This window comes from Lepidochelys kempii, chromosome 11, assembly GCF_965140265.1.
Source record: "Lepidochelys kempii isolate rLepKem1 chromosome 11, rLepKem1.hap2, whole genome shotgun sequence".
Taxonomy (NCBI): domain Eukaryota; kingdom Metazoa; phylum Chordata; order Testudines; family Cheloniidae; genus Lepidochelys; species Lepidochelys kempii.
In genome coordinates, this window is record NC_133266.1 from 55,965,171 (window position 1) to 55,986,557 (window position 21,387).

The window sequence follows — 21,387 nt, forward strand, 5'->3', positions numbered from 1 at the left end:
TTGGCATGTTGTCTAGATGCACAGCTTGTGACCTGTGCGTTGCTGTGACTACTACCAGCCATATCTGAAGATTCTGGGTGTGGAGGGTGGATCAGAATTAAGGATCTTATACAGGAATTGTTAGCTCTTGTATACAAATTATATTTTTCCCTTTGTCATGTTGAGAATGTGTTCATTTGGAGGAAATTTTATCTAGGTTCCATGGGAAACTCCTGCTCCAGATGTTTCACTCTGCAATGGCAATCGTTTCTAATTCGATACCCTTGGTATTAGTAGTGATCAAAGGACTGCTATTCTGCTTTCACTGCAACCTAGTACCACTCAAGGCTTTACTTAATACATCTCCAGTCATTCTGAACACAGGAAATTATTTCTCTCCGACCATTCTGTAATCCCACAACAGTGCAGCTTTCTGGGTAATGGAATCTTCATATACATCTATCCAGGTCACAGATTGCCTGAAAGTGCTCCTTATGCTTTAAGATGGAGCCAGCCTGTGGTTCAAGGGAGGGGTGGAAAAGTGGACCCTTTCCCACCTTTCAGAATCTGAGCTTCTTTTCCAGGTGGAGAAAGGTCCTTGCACTGAAAGCTAGATAGGAATAATTCCTATTACATAGCAACCTGAGTTAGGACGTCATAGAAGTGAATTTTGGATCCTTTCAGAGGGTCTTACCACTCCAGCTCAAGTCTATTGCAGGACCTGTCCCCTGAGCTGGCTGGATAGAGTCATGCTTATCCTCAGAATTCTCTCCTGAAATGTTCAGAGGCTCTTGATTGGGCTTTTCTGCACAGGAGTCGTGGCTCCTCAGGACATGGGAGATTAATCCAACATGCTGGCCAAACTCAGAGCTCCATGTCCTGGCAGTGCTAAGGTCAGTTAACTGTGAACAATAGGGTGTAATTTGCCCTTTTTAGGGCCTGTAAGTGCTGCCTCATATAGGGAATAGTGCTTAACTTTAGCCCAGTGTTTGTAGGATAGAATCATAGGACTGGAAGGGACCTCGAGAGGTCATCTAGTCCAGTCCCCTGCACTCATGGCAAGACTAAGTATTATCTAGAACATCTCTGATAGGTGTTTGTCTAACCTGCTCTTAAAAATCTCCAATGATGGAGATTCCACAACTTCCCTAGGCAATTTATTGCAGTGCTTAACCACCCTGGCAGTTAGGAAGTTTTTCCTAATGTCCAACCTAAGCCTTCCTTGCTGAAATTTAAGCCCATTGCTTCTTGTCCTATCCTCAGAGGTTAAGAAGAACAATTTTCTCCCTCCTCCTTGTAACAACCTTTTATGTATTTGAAAACTGTTATCATGTCCCCTCTCAGTCTTCTCTTTTCCAGACTGAACGAACCCAATTTTTTCAATCTTCCCTCATAGGTCATGTTTTCTAGACCTTTAATCATTTTTGTTGCTCTTCTCTGGATTTTTTCCTATTTGTCCACGTTTTTCCTGAAATGTGTCGCCCAGAACTGAACACAATTCTCTAGTTAAGACCTAATCAGCACGGAGTAGAGCAGAAGAATTACTTCTCATGTCTTGCTTACAACACTCCTGCTAATACATCCCAGAATGACGTTCACTTTTTTTGCAACAGTGTTATACTGTTGACTCATATCTACCTTGTGGTCCACTATGACCCCCAGATCCCTTTCCGCAGTACTCCTTCCTAGGCAGTCATTTCCCATTTTTATGTGTGCAACTGATTGTTCCTTCCTAAGAGAAGTATTTTGAGTTTGTCCTTATTGAATTTCATCCTATTTACTTCAGATCATTTCTCCAGTTTGTCCAGTCATTTTGAATTTTAATCCTATCCTCCAAAGCTCTTGCAGTCCCTCCTAGCTTAGTATCATCCGCAAACTTTATAAGTGTACTCTCTATGCCATTACCTAATCATTGATGAAGATATTGAACAGAACTGGACCCAGAACTGATCCCTGCGGGACCCCATTCATTATGCCCTTCCAGCATGACTGTGAACCACTGATAACTACTCTCTGGGAACAGTTTTCCAACCAATTATGCACCCATCTTATAGTAGCTCCATCTAGGTTGCATTTTCCTAGTTTGTTTATGAGAAGGTCATGCGAGACAGTATCAAAAGCTTTACTAAAGTTAGGATATACCACGTCTACTGCTTCCCCGCCATCCACAAGGCTTCTTACCCTGTCAAAGAAAGCTATCAGGTTCGTTTGACATGATTTGTTCTTGATAAATCCATGCTGACTGTTACTTATCACCTTATTATCGTCTAGATATTTGCAAATTGATTGCTTAATTATTTGTTCCATTATCTTTCCAGGTACAGAAGTTAAGCTGACTGGTCCGTAATTTCCCGGATTGTCCTTATTTCCCTTTTTATAGATTGGCACTATATTTGCCCTCTTCCAGTTTTCTGGAATCTCTCACGTCTTCCACGACTTTTCAGAAATAATCACTAATGGCTCCAATATCTCCTCAGTCAGCTCCTTGATTATTCTAGGATGCATTTCATCAGACCCTGGTGACCTGAAGACATCTAACTTGCCCAAGTAATTTTTAACTTGTTCTTTCCCTATTTTAGCCTCTGATCCTACCTCATTTTCATTGGCATTCACTATGTTCAACGCCCAATCACCACCACCCTTCTTGGTGAAAACCGAAACAAAGAAGTCATTAAGCACCTCTGCCATTTCCACATTTTCTGTTATTATTTTTCCACCCTCATTGAGTAATTGCCTACCTGTCCTTGGTCTTCCTCTTCCTTCTAATGTATTTGTAGAATGTTTTCTTGTTAGCCTTTATGTCTCTAGCTAGTTTGATCTCATTTTGTGCCTTGTCCTTTCTAATTTTGTCTCTACATACTTGTGTTATTTGTTTATATTCATCCTTTGTAATTTGGCTTACTTTCCACTTTTCCACTCATTTTTATTTGTATTAGATCATTGAAGATTTCCTGGTTAAGCCAGGGTCGTCTGCCATGACTGAGTGGAGCAAGGGATTCTGGAGACAAGACACTACAGTGGTGGACCCAGGTGGTTGAAACCACCATCCTGCCAAATACCCAATTCAGGAGGGAAGCAAAAGAAAGAAAGATAATAAGTTGTTATTGCACAAAAATCAATACAAATTAAAGTTATAAATCAAAATGGTTGGGAGAAATTGAGCCACCACCTTGTTCCATCATTGGAGTCAGAAAATCTGGTGACCTGAGCTGAAGGTTGGGATTTTGTTCTGGAGCCTACACAAACATTAGACCACCTCTGAATTCCACAGTTGGGAGTCTTTAACCCATTAGTGATGTATGAGGAGAGGAGCTGGTCAACAAAATTACATATACTGAATCCTAGTTCAATGTCTTAAGCAACCTTCCCCCCACTAATGGACCCAGGTCACAAGTTCTGATCCAAACTTTCCCAAAGTTGAGGGTAGTTCAGATCCACTTTGCTGGTCCCACCGCGTAGCTTGAACAAGTACTAAACACTTTAAATTAGAGACAAGTAATGCCAGATCATAAAACTATGCCAATTTACACCACCTGAGAATCTAGAACATAGAGAACATGAGAGCTGCCGTACTTGGTTAGACCATAGTCCAACTTGCCTAGTATCCTGTCACTGACAGTGGCCTAAACCAGAGCTTTGGGGTGAGTGTACAGTACCAGGCAAATTTGGAGTGATCCACTCCTGTCTTCCACTCCCAGCTTTTGGCAGTCAGAGATTTAGGGTCATCCTGAGCATGGGATTGCATCCCTGATCATCTTGGCTAATAGCTATTGATGGCACATATCTGGCACATACATGTCACTGAGATATATGTTCAGTTGTTGAAGAATCTCCATTCCAATATAGATTGAATTCTGAAGCATCTTTACATATAGTAGAGAAGAAATATTTCCTTCATATTCTCCCAGGGTAAAAATTCAGGTACACCTTTCAAGTGGATATTCCAAAACATAATAATTACTCCTCAAATGGATATCTATCCAAATATTTCTGAACTCAACTGGTTTATACAACATGGACCCAATTCACCACTGTATTACTCCAGTTTTATGTGAGAGTAACTTAAATTGTTCTTATAAGCTTTAACAAATGTTTACCTGTTGGCCATTTCTAATAGATTTTTGTACCTCCGAAGTCCAGAAAATCTGGGATACACAAAGAACTGTCTGTCCAGGCCAGTCCCTCACCCAGTTAATACGTAGAGTTCTTGGATAGGCTTCAATTGCTTCTGCAATCACCTAGTCATGGGGGATAGGGGGAGAAACATAGTGTAGAGTTGAGACACACAGACAGCATTCAGATCTTGAATTAGTTTAGGATAGGCTTTAGTGTTGAGAGTCAGAGCCAAATCAGAGATTCAGGTCCAAGTCAGTTCCATAACATTAATCTTACAAGAATTCTCGAAAAATTTCAGCCCATGATGGTGGAAACCTCAAGAAAACAATCAACTGATCCAACAAAATTTCCAAGATCCTAATAGTGGGAATTTCATTAGATAGTCTCATTGGATTTTGCCACCAGGAACCAAACATCTCGCAAAAATAGCTCTTACTGCAAACTAAAACTGAAAATAGCCCCCTCCCCCTTCAATTTTAGATCCAACACAGAACTAAAATTGAAGGGGTATTTGTGCCTGGACATTTTAGTCCCAAACCCGATTCTAAAAAATGAAGACGTTCAAAGTTGAGGTTCAGTTGGACTTATCTCTGTCAGCTTCTTTTCTAATAATGGAATAATGGTCCTGATTCTCCTCTAATTTACACAAGAGGAATCCAACGTAGCTGCACTGGAGATCACAGTCAAGGCCAATAGCTTTTTCCCCCATCAACAAAACTTACAAGCAAAGCTGAGGCCCTTTACTGATTAAATCTTTACATTTTTTAGCATTCTGCAAGTGATCTAGAGCAAATGCAATGGTAAATGATGAAGCATTTGAGCTAAAGTCTGTTATTAGTTTTGTAGTTGTAAAAGTCCCAGTGACATCAATAGAAACTAAACACATAACCAATGGCAGAATTTGGCCCATAGATTTGACAAGCTTAACATTTAGCTCATCTAAATAAAATATATGAACTCAAGTCAATGTAAAAACCAAGCTCGACATTCAAAGAACCCCAACAAGCCACTAACAGATTTAAATGTAAGTGAAAAACTGACCTAAAACTTTCAGTTTTAAGTTTCCTTAAAAAAATCATGTGTTGATACCAAAGAGAATTTCAAAATAATATAAAGCAAAAGAATGGCTAGATGGGATTCTGAGATGACTATATTTAAATTATACAATGAAAAGTCAGTGTGAGAATTACTAATTTTATCCTAAATCTTCTGCAGTTCTTACTCTCTCATGTGAATGCTGACTGTAACAGACAAAAGTTGGGAACACAGATGTGTCCATCATACTAACCATATACTGCACCCCAAACTGAAATCTTTGTGAATTAGAAGTGAATAACAGAATTGTTTAAAAAACAATAATAAGATCCCGTATTAAGAATTGATCCTGTGCCCAGGTGTACACATGCACATAATCAAAAAGTAGAACAATCTATATATTTGAGGAGACAGCACACTCAGTGTTCTTCCACTGAGACAATGATGAGGTTTGTTAAGATATTCTGATCTACATTATCTATCTTCCAAGATCCCCCAAGTGGGGTGCAGCCATTCAAAACAGGTTTTCATCTTATACAATAGTTACTTGTATATCATCTACACAAATGGAGAAGTCAATAACAAAATCACAAAAAACAATGTATACAAACTTCCACAAATACACTGAAGTAATTGACACCTTCTGCATATCCATAAGATAGGGATCTGGAAGAAGAAAACTTTGCAAGGTTCCTACTTGTGGAATTTTTCTTTAAGTGTTCCATTTTGGGTGAAGGTGCAATCTTGCAGATTTGGAAGAAGTTTTGCAGCCAAATCCTGTGAATCTCAGGAATCCACAGGTGGCTAGGTTCATCCACACTTATCCTCTGGGCTTTTGTGCTGACTCTATAACCTTCCCTACCCTCTCTATGGTGCTCATACTGCAGGGATCCATTAGAGTTGTGCTGCCAAGGAATCCTTAGCTTGCGTTGCCTCTGGAACCCCCTTCAAAGGAAAATTCCTAGGCCAGAGGGAGAGTAGTGAAAAGTTAATAGAACCAGCTGCCTTGACTTTACACTAGATTCTCGAGGGGCCTCAGAGTTACAGACTATGTCCACACTTCCAGCCCCATTCTTTCCACAACAGATTCCTGACCCAGCTGAGAACTCTCCATAGATCTGTTGTAGGCAGGATGGTGCCACAGAGGTGAGCGATTTCCCCTGCTCTATTGGAATGGAGAGATCAGGGCTGAAAGTCTGCTTCCCTATCAGTGCTGCTCAGTTTTGGGGAAGAATCTGGCCAAGAATTAATAGGGAATCGTCAAGCTTCTGTTACCCAATCCTGAGATCCAAATGTATCATTTAGCACTAAAAACAGCAGATAAACTTATGACCCTCCAAGGAGGAATCTCTCTCCATAAAAAATGAATGTATTGCATTCATACACATATATAGTTTTTTTCATCTGCAACAGAATATGGCTAGCATTTTTCATTTAGAGTAATACATTCTCTATATTAATATACATTAAAACTATTTTTAATTGTATCTGTTTCAGAGCACCATAATAAAGTGAAACTACTCTGTAGCAACCAGTAAGACTGCAGCTGGGAATACAATGTGCAATTTTAAACAATTTTAAACCTCACATTAAGAAAAATATAGCAAAAATTGATAAGATCCAGAGAAAGGCAACAAAGACGGTTGGAGATGTGACAGAATTTGCATATGATGAGAGATAGCAAAGACCAGGATTATCTAGCCTGGAAAAAAGAAGAGTAAAATAGGTCTTTACTGAGGTATTCCTAATTAACAAGACCTTAATGAAAACTTGTCAGTCTCTCCATTTAATCCAGTGGTCCCCAAACTGTGGGGTGCACCCCCTTAGGAACATTCGAGGGGATGTGGTGGGGCCCAGGCCAGCCCCCACAGGGCACAGGGAGGGAGCACCATCCACCCCGCTTTGCCCCCAGCTCTGATCCAGCCCCAGCCCCAGCCCCAGCTTGGGCACCGGCCTCAGCCCCTGACCCCTGCCTCAGCTCCCAGGCCCACTCCTGGCCACAACCTAGTTGCAGCCCCAGCCCCTGGCCCCTGCCTTGGCCCAGCCCCGACCAAGGGCCCCGCTCCCAAATGTGGTTCTGCTCCAAGCTCCCGACCACAGATCCAGCCTCTCTCACAGCCGTGGATAGGTTCCATTACAGGTAAGGGAGGGTGCTATGGAAAAAGTTTGGGGATCACTGATTTAATCTTCATTGGGATTCAGTCAGACCTACTTCAAGAACAAGGAACGCTCAATAAAATTAAAGGATAGTAAATTTAGAATGAATTAAGGAAAGACCTATTTACATGGATAATAATTAACCTGTGGAATTCAATGCAGCATGAAGCACTGAGACAACTAATGTGATTGCACTTAAATAGGTTGGAGAATATTCTGACCACACAAATTAGTAGAAATGCAAGCAAAATAATTATAGGAAGAATCAAATTTCATGTTTTAGGGCATGCACTGAATGGCTGTGAATATTTAAAAAAGGAATCCTCACCTCCCTTTGCTATGTGCACTAACAACTTGCAAGTTTCATCTTGCCTTCCTCTGAAGTATCAAGCACTGGGTACCGCCAGAAGTACACAACCAGGGGGTCACCCAATGAAATTATAGGCAACAGGTTTATAACAAACATAAGGAAGTACTTCTTCACACAATGCATAGTCAGCATGTGGAACTTGTTGCCAGGGGATGTTGTGAAGGCCAAAAGTATAACTGGGTTCAAAAAAAGAATTAGATAAGTTCATGGAGGATAAATCCATCAGTGGCTATTAGCCAAAATGGTCAGGGGTGCAACCCCTCGCTCTGGGTGTCCCTACACCTTTCACTGCCAGAAGCTGGGACTGGATGAGAGGGGACTGATCCCTCGATAACTGCCCAGTTCAGTTCATTCTCTCTGAAGCAAGCATCTGGCACTGGCCACTGTTGCAAGATAGGATAATGGGCTATTTGGACCCATTATGTCCATTCTTATGTTCTTATAATACCAGACCAAAAGGACCAATGATTTGATCTAAATATGATAAATCCTTCAGAACATCCCATCATGTATCATCACCATTTTACAGATGAAACTGAGACACAGAAAGACTCGTATGACCAAAGTCACACAGGAAATTAATTGAACCTGAATCTCCTGATTTCCAGTCTAGTGTCTTAACCAAGACACTTTCCTCTCCACCTCTTACATGAAAAAGCAGAACAACCGAATGGAAATTGTTCATTCAAAATCTGAGCAGGGTTTGCATTATTTTAAGACTTTGGATGTCTCTGAATGAATCAAAAAGCATTTTACTCTTCATTTTTAACTGTTGGAAAGACTCTTTTCACAATAACTAGATTCAGACACTGAAGTATTAAGTATGGATGAAAGAAAGAGCAATACGTACAATTAAGGCACAAAAAATCTGCTAATAACTTACAATATCTTTATCCAATACAAGTTGTACAAGCTATCCTAAGTGGCTTACTAATCACCCTGTCTAGTCTCAGTATTATCCTACAATATTTAGAGAGTCATAATATGAATAGAAGAAAAATTAAGACTATAAAATCTTTCAGAATTGAAGAGATTCTTGTTTAAAGCTTCACCATATACTTTTATTAAGATTCTTTTACAAATAAGGCCCTGTCCTGCAACATGGTGATTGAAGAATTTGAGAGTGTTCGGCATCGCCCAGCACCAGACACTTAGGGTGTGTCTACACTGCAGTTAAACACCCATGGCTGGCCTGAGTCAGCTGACTCAGACTCACAGGGCTGTTTAATTGCAATATAGATGTTGGGCTCAGGCTGGAGCCCAGGCTCTGGGAGCCCAACCCCAAACGTGTACACCGCAATTAAACACCCCTGAGACCAAGCCATTGCAAACCTGCCTCAGCTGGCATGGGCCAGGCCCGGGTGTCTAACTGCAATGTAGACATACCCTTAGCATCTATAGGTCTGGGAATTAGAGGCAGGAAATGTCATACCAGTATTTCAGAGCACTCCCGGTAGAACCACCAGTCCAGGTCAAAACAAAATTGCCACTATGTTGTGCTTAAATGCCATATTTCAGCAAAGTACATGTTTAAGTACATAATTAAGTACATGTTTAACTGTAAGAATATGGTTAAGTCCCACTGACTTCAAAGCACACTCCTAAGTGCTTTCATGAATTGGGGCCAAGTGAATATAGTAATTTTGTACAATTTTGTGTAACTTTGTAACACACAATGCCATTTCTACACTGGATTACCTTGCTTGATTGTTCCATCAGGAATGTATCGGTAATGGTACAGACTGCTTTGTCATGTTTTATTGTACACAGAATAAAACAGAATATATTTTATTACCTTGTGGATAGAATTTAACATAGCTGTCTCCAACTCAACGAGCCACTTTTCAACTTGACCTCTAGCTTTAGATGTTGAGATTGTGTCTATGAGTTCCACAACCTCTCCTTCACTACTCTTTATATGTGTAATGTCTAAAACTTCAGTAAACTCTACACTTGCAATTCCTTCAAAACACTTTTTCAAGTGAGGGTTTACCCTGCAGAAAACAAAACAAAACATACAGAATTTAAGACTACATAAATAACCAAACTTTACTTTAAAGCTCAGCCAAACTATTTTTCACCAATACTATAAAAGAAAAAAGGGATGTACTTCTTAAAGGTATTTTTGAGGAGTTTACTTTAGAAAAACATTTTTAATCTGCTAATGTTCAAAAAGTTACACACACACACAAACACACACACACACGTACATTTAAAGATTTACATACACACACACACACACACAATGTTTTTAAAGAGCAATTTAAAAAAATTAAACATTGTTCAGGTCCTCAGCAATTCAAACATTGTTAAGGCTCAGGCACAACTGGTGTAAGTGGTAATCTTCCTATATGATCTAAAATCCTTTTTCACTTAGTTATACATTCCATACAAATAGATACATTAAAACAACACTGCAAGTGAAGCAATCAAACAAGTTGCAAGTGAAGTGATTAGATGCAACCTTAATTCTGCTCTGCTTTATTGTGCATATAAATTACAATAAAGTCTTTCATTATATGATAGGATATTTCTTTCCTTTTTTTTTTTGGTCCCACAAAGTCCTCTGTCTCATTCACTGCATAGTATGTACACTTCTGAGTGAGTAAGTCAGTTGTTCAACATTCATTTTTATCCTCACTGTTCAGTGAACAGTCTTCTGGTGCACTCACTGCACACTGAGTGCCAAACTCCAATGCTCTCACCCACAACTGAGTATCACCTTACTTAACAAGTATTTTTACTGACTTCAGTGGAACTACTTGTGGAGTAAGATACTATTTAGTATAAGTGAGAATTTCACAATCTGGCCATGAACGAGGCAGTAAACCTACAAAGTATGAAATCCATTATGAATATACAGTTTAAGCTGTTCAGAGGGCACTTGCAAACCTTTGCATTGGGGTGAACTGTACCCAAAACACCAATGCTTAGAATCATCACAGGTTTCCCAGTCTCTACATCAAGCTCAGTCCTCCATAGGTAACAGCAGGAATTCTATGCTCTTTTTCTAACTTAGCTTTCAGTCTCTACCTTGACTCTCACTTTACTGAATTGCTCTAGTGTGCAACCAGGATGACAAGTTTGGCAAAACATACTGAATTTAATTAATACATATTTTAAAAGTAACCACTTTTGGTTTGGATTCTTCCTTGATAACTCAAGTAACTTGTAGTTACTTGAGATGCATAAGTCTCAGTGAATAAAATGAGAGCTCTATGAATGGAGCAGCTACAGGATCATACCCTTAAGATGCATGTATTAGGAGCCTCACACATATATCAAATATTACTGTACCGTGTAGGATCTTTGGTCTCTGAAAGAATCTCAAGGAGTTCATCGTTAGATAAGAAAAAAAATCTGGGGAAGAAAAGGCGCTTCTTTTCTAAGTATTCATTAAGTCCCTTAAGAATTAGTTCCAGCAATTCATTGCACTTTTTTAGCTTTTCCAACATCTTGTCTATCATCACCACTGTCAGAACATGTCTGTCCTGAAAAACAAAATGAAATTATTCCACTCAAAAAAGGTTGATGTCATACTGAGTACTTTGCCACTCTGACATGGAAAGAAAAATCTGGAACAAAGTTACCTTTGAAGTACTCTCTATTTTGTTTGAAATTTTGCTTTAACCCATAGCATTATCTAGTGCATATTTTATTCTAAGTGTTTTATGTTAATCTTCTTTAATATCTGATTTTTTGAAGAAGGTGGGTTAATAGAAGGTATTAAAGTAAATTTTTCAATCATCCACAATTATTATATGAAAATACAATCCAAAACATAGGATCCAGTCCTAAACTGATCTACAGCTCCATAGTTTCATTGACTTCAATGCAGCTACATATATTCACACCAGCTGGGGATCTGGCCCATAATCTGTAGTCAGCCTATATAATTCACTAACATAGAAAATCAAACAGATGCCGTTAGATAGATTTTTTTAAGGAAAGCCTCTGGATAATTTTATGATCAACTACAACGTAGATCATTACACTTTGTGACACTCTGTAAGACAAAGTCACATCCTGGAACCCCCATATTCACCCTGGTGATATGATTATTTGTTTTGTACAAAGTATATCTTGTGAGGTATCATTTTAAAAGTCTTGATCTGTTGAATATTGCTGTGCCCGGCCAATGGGGGCTGCGGGAAGCGGCGGCCGGTATGTCCCTCGGCCCGCGCCACTTCCTGCAGCCCCCATTGGCGTGCGGTGGCGAACCGCAGCCAGTGGGAGCTGCAATTGGCCGAACCTGCGGACGCGGCAGGTAAACAAACTGGCCCAGCCTGGCCTGGCAGGGGCTTTCCCTGAACAAGCAGCGTCCCAAGTTTGGGAAACACTGTCCTATTGGATTGTATGTACTATCATTGTTTGTGAAGTTATGAAGCATTGCTATGTGTGTTACTGAAATATGTTGTGAGGTTGAGAGATGCTCACAGCCAAACTTGCAACAAAGTACCAGCCAAATGTGCTGATGGACCATTAAAGGGAATCCACGCTCCCATCCCAGACACGTCTCAAAGAGAGCAAGTATGCAAGAGAGACTGTTTGACCAATGAGGACTGCCTGATCCCCACATCCCAGCAAAGATCTGTCCAGCAAGCTGGAAGAGAATATAAAAGAGGGGAAATGACATCATCACTTGGCCTCTCTCCACTTTCAACGCAACACCTGGAAGAATGTCTGAAGGACAAAAACTTTAAACTGGAGAAGGGTGGTCCCATGCTGGAAAAGAGTCCCAGTCTATGTATTGAGGATCTGTAACCTGCTTGTACCATCTGTCAGGGTAAGACACTGCTTGATTCAAATCTTATTTAGTTTGTAGAACGAATTTATTTTTATTTTTTAAGTAACCAACTTTGATCCCTATGCTTGCTACTTATAATCCATCTTTCTATAGTTAATAAATCTGTTTTATATTTTACCTAAAACAGTGCGTTTTGGCTGAAGTGCTTGGGAAATCTCAGCTCAGTTTACAAAGGCTAGTGTGTGTCCATTCCATATTGAGTAAATGGTGAACTGGATACTGAACTTATACTGGCCAGCCTTCTGGCCAGTGCAAGACAGTAAAATTCTGGGTTGCAAGGCTAGGGAGCTGGGAAGATTGGCTGGAGCCTCTATTGTTGGTTCATGAGTGGCTCGGAGAGCATTCAGGTAACACAGTTGGGTGTGTCCCTGCCTGTGGATGTCTGTGTAAGTGCAGTGCCTATCATAGCTTGACAACAGCATCACAGTGTGAGAGGGATATCCCGGGCTGGTGGGACAGAGGATTCAGCGGTTCCACAGTCCAGGTTGCACCCTGGGGATCCCATCACACCCTTTCTAAGAGGGTAATCAAATCTCGTGGTTTACAGCATCAATAGATTTCTGCATAGATCAGAATTCCTTTTATCCCTTGTGTAAAACATTACGTACACTCTGTCAGAAATACTGAGATGGGGAAGTTATGGGTGGCAGGTGTTTTCCTACCTATGAAGGGTCAATATGGTTAAATGTCAGAGTTAGAATACCAGACTTGATCACCCATTACTAAATATTAAAGGGTGCTGTTGCTTTTTAAAATATAAAACAAAGAGAAATATTATAGGGTTATTTCACATTCTGTAATGTGTAGCAAGAGTCACTGCTGAACATGAACTGAATTTCTTATTATATTTTTGTTCTGTATAGAAGATAAAATAATTCATGTCAGGAATTTTATCGAGCCCTTTCTAAATTAATCCAGAATTTCAGCAAACAAAATTAATTCAAATGCTTAGCAGAGCTACTGTAATTATCTGAGTTATCTAATTTACCATAAATGAAAGAAAATGAGAGGTTTTGCAGACTTGTTAGTTCTAATGAATGTTATACTAATTGCAAAGAATGTGAAGTTGCTTGTGCATCAAGATCTATCTTTTAATAGGTCTTATGGTCAATGTATAAGCCAAAATAATACTCACCAAATACCAGTCTTTAAAAGCAAATTAAAAATCTAAATAAAAAGCATTAAAATTATCCCATTCCAGTTAGCAATTATTTTGACCAGATATTTGAGTACTTGCAGTCTACCTACCTATGAAACACCGAATTAGTTGGTTATAGGTTTCAGAGTAGCAGCCGTGTTAGTCTGTATCCGCAAAAAGAAAAGGAGGACTTGTGGCACCTTAGAAACGATCTCTAAGGTGCCACAAGTCCTCCTTTTTTTAGTTGGTTATGTAGTTGATTTTGTTAGAAAGCACATATGCCTAATACCTGATTATAATGTTCCCCTGTAAATGAAGTATACTTTACATGAGCAAAAAAACAAAAACAAAAAATACCTGAAATTACTTGGCATTCTGTTATTTGCACCTTTAATTATATCAAACCAGAACACAATCTGAATTAAATAACTATTCATGCTTTTCAACCATATAAAGATAAATTGAGCTGTCAAAATTCAGACACAGCTAATAATTGGTTTTATAAGACAGCATTTAAAAGTGCATATTTAAGTACACTCTATAAAACTGTCAAAGAACAAAGTCTTTGGTTTCCTTTCTTAGTATGTAATCATCAGCAATTTTTCTGAGTACAATTGATCTTGCAATTGAAAACTGAATGTTGCCAAATGTGAGAAGGGAGATCTTCCCTGGTTATGTTTAGATTCTTTTCATATGTGAAAAAGAGGTAAGACAAAAATAAACATTTCAATTTTCAACATGGGTTTCCTATCTACAGTTCCGGGGAATGATCAAGAATAAATGAGAATGCCATTGTTCTTACACATTCAAAACATCAGTATCACTTGTTTGATCATTTGCAGGAAAAGAAACTGTATCACAAACATAGTGGTTCAGCTAAACTAAGTGTACATAAAGAGACCTGTTACAATAATCATATGCCAACAACTGTAGTTCCTATAAATTACTTTTAATTAAGACTACATTTTAGTCATGGGTATTTTTAGTAAACGTCATGGACAGGTCACATAAACAAAAATTCACAGGCCTATGACCTGTCCATGACGTTTACTAAAAATACCCCTGACTAAAACTGGGGAGGGGGGCGCTGCAGGTGCTGGGGAGCTGGGCACAGCCCTAGGGAAGCACCACTGGTGCTGGAGAGAGGGGTGTGGGTGCTTGGGGGGAGAGTCACGGGCCGGGGGGACACCACAGTGCAGGGGAGGGGGTGTGGCACTGTGGGTTCTGGGGAGGGGGGCGCGGGTGCTTGGGGGAGAGTCACGGCCCCAGGGGGGCTTCGCAGGTGCTGGGGAGGGAGGCACGGCCTGAGAAAGTACCACGGGTGCTGGGGAGGGGGGCGCAGGTGCTGGGGGGAGTCACAGCCCATGGGGCACACGAGTGTGGGGGGGTTGGTGGGGCTGGGGCAAGTCCCCTACCCAGCTCCTGGGAAGTTGCGACCCCAACTCCCTAGCTCCACATGCTGCCTCTGCTCCGCCCCAAGCCCTAGTTCTGCAGCTCCCATTGGCTGGGAACCACAGTCAATGGGAGCTGTGGGGGCAGTGCCTGGCTGCCAGCAGAGGCAGCATGAGGAGCTAGGAGAGAGGAGTCCCCCACTGCAGGTAAACAGCGGCCCCAACCCCAAACCCTGAGCCCCCCACACACACAAACTCCTGCTGCTGGGGGGCAGGATGTCCCGAGACTGCCCCAGCAGCATGCAGTGCGACTGACTGGGGGCTGCCCGAGCTGCTCAGGCGGCTCCTAGGCCAGCCACACGGTGCTGCCGCAGAAGTCACGGAATCTGTGACTTCTGTGACCTCCATGACAAACACAGAGCCTTACTTTTAATCTACCATAGACTTTTGTCTCAGATGTTTTAGCACAATCTTGAATTTCTTCCCCACAAAAATTTAACACTCCTCTTTTCTAGTTATTTAATTTACGAAAAGTAGAAATTAAATCACAAAGTAATTTCATTCTCATATGTCTTGCTTCAAAAAAGATATGTTAAACATGCCTAATCTATGATTATTCAAGTTTGTGATGAAAAGTGAGGCAAATAAAAAAATAGTTGTATTGCCTCTCACATCAATTGTATAACACAATGGCATCTAAAGGCAAAAAAGCAAGGAGCACAGTCAAGTTTAGTATTGTGATTTAAGAAGAAACATTCATATTCATCGTGGAAGTACCTTCTTCTAAACCATAAAATAACGACACTATATTTCTGGACACAGAGTGCCATCTTCTGGGAAAATATTCCTTTCTGTTTAATGATTATGAAACTTCAGAAAGATTTGAATATCACGTGGTACAATGGGTTATCACAATGCTCTGAAAAATATACTAAATATAAATGGATGAGTCTGATTTTTGTCATTGCAAAATATATTGCATTCCATTAGTTATTTATATTTGGTTCCCACCTTAGAACTAGAAATTCCATATATCATCAAAATAGTAATTTCCCATAGAATTACAGGACTGGAAGGAACCTCAAAAGGTCATCTAGTCCAGTCCTCTGCACTCAAGGCAGGACTAAGTATTATCTAGACCATCCCTGACAGGCATTTGTCTAATAGAACTATAGGACTGCAAGGGACTTTTAAGATTGGATTTTTAAAAGCAGGTTAGACAAACACCTGTCAGGAATGGTCTAGATAATACTTAGTCCTGCCACGAGTGCAGGGGACTGGACTAGATGACCTCTTGAGGTCCCTTCTAGCTCTCTAATTCTATGATTCCACAACCTCCCTAGGCAATTTATTCTAGTGCTTAACCACCCTGGCAGTTAGGAAAGTTTTTCCTAATGTCCAACCTAAACCACACTTGCTACCATTTAAACCCATTGCTTCTTGTCCTATCCTCAGAGGTTAAGAAGAACAATTTACCTCCCTCATTCTTGTAACAACCTTTTATGTATTTGAAAACTGTTATCATGTCCCCTCTCAGTCTTCTCATCTCCAGAGTAAACAAACCTAATTTTTTCAATCACTCATAGGTCATGTTTTCTAGACCTTTAATCATTTTTGGTGCTCTCCTCTGGACTCTCTCCAATTTGTCCACATCTTTCCTGAAATGTGGCTCCCAGAACTGGACACAATACTCCAGTTGAGGCCTAATCAGTGTGGAGTAGAGCGGAAGGATTATTTCTCATGTCTTGCTAACAACACTCCTGCTATTACATCTTAGAATGATATTTTCTTTTTTTGCAAGAGTGTTACACTGTTGACTCATATTTAGCTTGTGATCCACTATGATCCGCAGTACTCCTTCCTAGGCAGTCATTTCCCATTTTGTATGTGTACAACTGATTGTTCCTTCCTAAGGAGAACTTTGAGTTCGTCCTTATTGAATTTCATCCTATTTACTTTAGACCATTTGTCCAGTTTGTCCCATCACTTCAGTCTTGGGGGTGAAATGAGGGGTGTTAACCCATCACTTCACTTTGAATGTTCCCTTGAAATGTGTTAACTTCTTATGCTAAACAATCTGGTCCATATTATATTTCCAAGACCTGAAGAAGAGCTTTGGGTAAGCTTAAAAGCTTACCAACAGAAGTTGGTCCAATAAAGATATTACCTCAACCCCCCGCCCATCTCTCTAGATACTCTATTTTTTTACTTTGTTATCATTGTATACCTTATCAATATAACACACGTTAAATTTAATTAAAAGATGGCAGCATGTGAGATCCTGATGAAAATGTGTAAGGGTGCTAATATTCTGAACACTGTTCATATTGGGAATAACTTCAGAAGCTGCATGACTGCCAATTCAGAAAAGAGAAATATATCCCAAATAGAATTGCTAGGAAACTCAGAAAATGCCTCATTTTGTACATTATACTGCAAATGCTCCTCCCAACCTGTTGCTCAGAAAACAATCATTGGCGTTTGTGCATCCCTACATGATATATATTTGGGCTTTTTTCAGGATATATATATATCCTGAAAAAAGCCCAAATCAAAATACTTTTTAGACCATGATACATATATGTTAACATTTATCCTGATTATACAATGAGTCTCAAGAAGATACACAAAGGTTTTGACCATGTAAAAATGGAACTTCACACTTTTACCTCCAAGCAGTAATTTCACAGTGAGCACAATTTTAATGGAAAGAAATGGATATTCATATATCTTTAAAAGATTTGACAATACAACGAATTTGTGACACAGTCAGGTGGAAAACAAGCATTGGCAATGTCCCCATATCACGGAAATCATTAAGGCTGAATATAGATTTCTCTTTTAATTTATTATTTATTTCCTGATAGTTAACCGGTTATTTCCCTGAGGTACCAAGTTCGTAAAGCATGTATTTCCTTCTTGAGCTACAGGGCGGCTAAGATAGAATATTTGATGCAGGGTTATCATCTGGGTTTTAGAAATAGAGATATTGCTCCTGTTCATTATATGATTAGATAAAACCCTTTAAAATGAGCAATGCACAGTTTAAAATGCACAGTTTCAGTATACACTTAGGAATGTTATAGCAGTCAGTCTTTAGTGCTGAAAGAAGTGAATTGTTTTTATATTATTTTGCTTTACATAGTGTTTAAATTGTTTAATTTTACTTGTCGATATACTGTCCTTCTAGGTAGCTGAAACAGGTTTGACAACCAACATTAACAAAAAAAAATAAAGAATCAGGAAAAGAGTTAGTATGAAATATACAGAACACATTTTTATCTTGCCAGAAGCAATTTTCTGATACATACTACAAACACACCCACTTTTTCTTAAGAGAGTTGTCATTACCTGCAAGGCAGATTTCATTAGATCTTTCCAGGTTTTATCCACAGCGGTGAATCGCCTACTTTCCTCGGGCATCTGAGCCATAATATCAGGAGAGCTGAAAATTGGCTCCAAATACAGCCAAGTAGCTTGAACCTTCAGCCATTCATCCAGGATTTCCTGTACCAACAACAGCTTTCCTTCCCATTCCCTATAAACAGAAAGCATTGGTTCATCGATTGTATTAATACTAACAGTAAATCGTTTTACTTAGAATGTTAAGTTTTAAGACTTTTTTTACAAGACACATACAAATTACAATCACTAAGGACCAAAACTGGACAACATAAATAGTAACTTCAATTTATTAAGTACTTGCCAACATTATAAGTTTTTCTTCATATTAAGGATAAATTATGGTGACTGTTCTCCAAAAGTACAATAGCTTTTTTTTAACACGGATCCTTATTCCTCACTTCCCATACAATGCCTTTGCAGGCAGACTGGGGAGTATGCTCTTATAAGCAAGAAATATATGCAATTCTTAAATGAAGGATGGCATCTTTGGTCAAAATGGGTATATAAATATTGAACTACAGTTTCCAACAATTAATTATTTGTGACATGGGTCCTAAACAAGGCCCAAAAACTGATGAAACTGAAATAACTCAACTGGTGTAGTTTGGCTTCTAAATAAGGACTTGATCCAAAGCCATTGAAATCCATTGGAATATTTCTATTGATCTGAGTGAGTTTTGGATCAGACCCTGAATGAGGATCTATGTACTTTCAGGAATGTTACAGTGAACAGAACTCACAGTTTAAGTATGTGCTATTATATTTACAATAAGGAAAAATTAAGGAATAATGTACCCCCCAACACACACACAACTGCACATAGTCTGCAAGTCCACCAAAAGTGTTTTTCTGTCAATATCATAAATCATTAGAGAGTGAAAACTCAAATTCTGGTAATGTCACTGAAACCCTATTATGGAAAAACAGCCTTAACCTATGTACAGAATATTTTGGGCATGATCTGGAGCCTCTGCTCTTTTGACTTCATTGGAACCACGCACATAGCAAAGCTATGGGAATTCATAGATCTCATAGATTTTAAGAGGTTACATAGGAACATTCTGTTCACCTAGTTTTCATTACATAGGCCACAAAATTTCAAATAATGATTTCTGCATCTAACCCTGCAACTTGTGGTTGAACTAGATAGTTTCTTTTAGAAAGACATTAAAAGTTTTCATTAAAAGACTTCAAGTGTCGGAGAATTTACTACATCCTTTGGTAATCTGTTCCAATAGTTAATTATCCTCACTGTTAAAAATTTGTATTTTATTTCTAATTTGAACTTTGTTGACTTAAATTTTCAGTCACTGAATGTTGCATGCCTTTGTCTGCTAATGAGACCTCTAATATTAGATATCTTCTCCCTTTGTACACATATTGACCACAGTTAAATTCTTTTTAAATTTTCTCTCTGATAAACTAAAAGGATTTGAGCTCTTTTAGTCTCTCATTATATAGCACGTTTTCCAGACCACAGGTTATTCTTTTAGCTCTTCTCTGAACTCTTCCCAATTTTTCAACATTCTTCTTAAAGTGCTGAAACCAAAATTGGGTACAAAATTTCAGTACTGTTCTCACCAATGCCATAGAAGGTAATATTACTACTAGGGCTGGTCAAAACTCAAAATTTCCATTTTGTGGGAAATTCTGACTTTTCAAACTTTGTTTTCATTCCAAATCAAAACAAAAGCAAAATAGTATCAAAATTTTCCACAAAATGGAAATTTAAAAAATGTGTTTCCAAAATTTTATTGTAGACAAAATTTGATATTTTGTTCTTAAATGAAATGGTTTTTAAATTTATTTTGTTATTATATTTACATTATTTCATGATGCCTGTAGTAGTAGTATATAATATGACAGTTCATATCATGTCATATTGATATAAGAGCCAAAATATTATTTTAGTTTAGTTTTTAAAAATACATTAAGAGCAGCTGTTACTTAGTACAGATTAAAATATCTTGCCTTATTTTCTAGATCAAAATGTCTCCTGGTTGTGTTGTAATTAAACAGTTTGCCACTAACACAAAAGATGTCAGTCTGTACTAAATAGCAGTGGTCCTTGATGTTTAAAAAAAAATAAAATGTAAGAGTAAAATATGTTGACAATTTCATATCATATGATGACTTGACATAACATGTCAGATTATACACTACTACTACTGACATCTCATGAAATAATGCAAACATAAATATAAATAAAAACAAATTTAAAAAATTGGAAAAAATGTTTTGAAATAAAGTTTGAATTTTTCCCCAAAACTAAATTTTCAACCACAAATTTGTTTATAAAATATTTGTTTTCATGGGAACTTTCATCCAAATCAGTATAATTTCATACACAAAAATCCTTTTTCTCACAACTGTATTTTGCGATGGCAAACTGTTTTGACAAAAAATTTCCAACCAACTCTAATTACACAAAATGGTATTAATACCCTGCCCTATATTTTGTGGGACCCTATGTGAAATGACATAAGTGGACCACATCTAGTTTCTTATTTCATCCTATACCACTGGCAGCTTTCTGCCTGCATCTGACCTCTCCACCCTCCAAAGGCTGTGACAACCTCCTATTTCACCTACTCCGGTAACTTCTCCATACAGAAGGTGGAGACAAAAATGCAATTTTGCAAGTAAGGAATCAGGGAGAGCAGTTAAAGAATTCAATCTATCACAGTTTGCTGCCACCAACATCAGACAGAACTGCAGGAAGGAATCTGGGATTGTGCTCTGACAAGTGAGCCAGAGTTATAAATGTTTTCCTGTATTCTTGGAAAAGGGGGCTTTATGTGGGGTTACACAGGTCTCACAGATCTTAAAGCCTACACTACACTATTATAAACCTTGTCAATGTCATCAACACCATGAGATGGAATTACAATGTTTTACTGTATGTACGGACATTTCTTTCACCGTTGAAAGCACCACAGAAACACATCACAATAAACAGTAAACACAACACACATGCGTCATTGGCCAG

At 38.8% G+C, this 21,387-nt stretch overlaps 1 protein-coding gene across 12 annotated transcripts in view; it reads right to left on the bottom strand.

Moving 5' to 3' along the window:
• DNAH7 (dynein axonemal heavy chain 7) overlaps nucleotides 1-21,387 on the bottom strand; it is a 270,100-nt gene that overhangs the window by 185,405 nt on the left and 63,308 nt on the right. For 11 of the 12 annotated variants that reach the window (XR_012154342.1, XM_073306229.1, XM_073306228.1 and 8 more), the window contains 4 exons: nucleotides 18,345-18,531; nucleotides 10,955-11,148; nucleotides 9,453-9,651; nucleotides 4,077-4,217 (listed from right to left, as the gene is read on the bottom strand). Coding sequence is in view for 11 of the 12 variants with exons in the window: in XM_073306229.1 (XP_073162330.1) it covers nucleotides 4,077-4,217; nucleotides 9,453-9,651; nucleotides 10,955-11,148; nucleotides 18,345-18,531 (721 nt within the window). In the remaining variant the exon portion in view is untranslated. The remainder of the gene's footprint in view (nucleotides 1-4,076; nucleotides 4,218-9,452; nucleotides 9,652-10,954; nucleotides 11,149-18,344; nucleotides 18,532-21,387) is intronic. The other variant, XM_073306230.1, reaches the window with a different exon arrangement.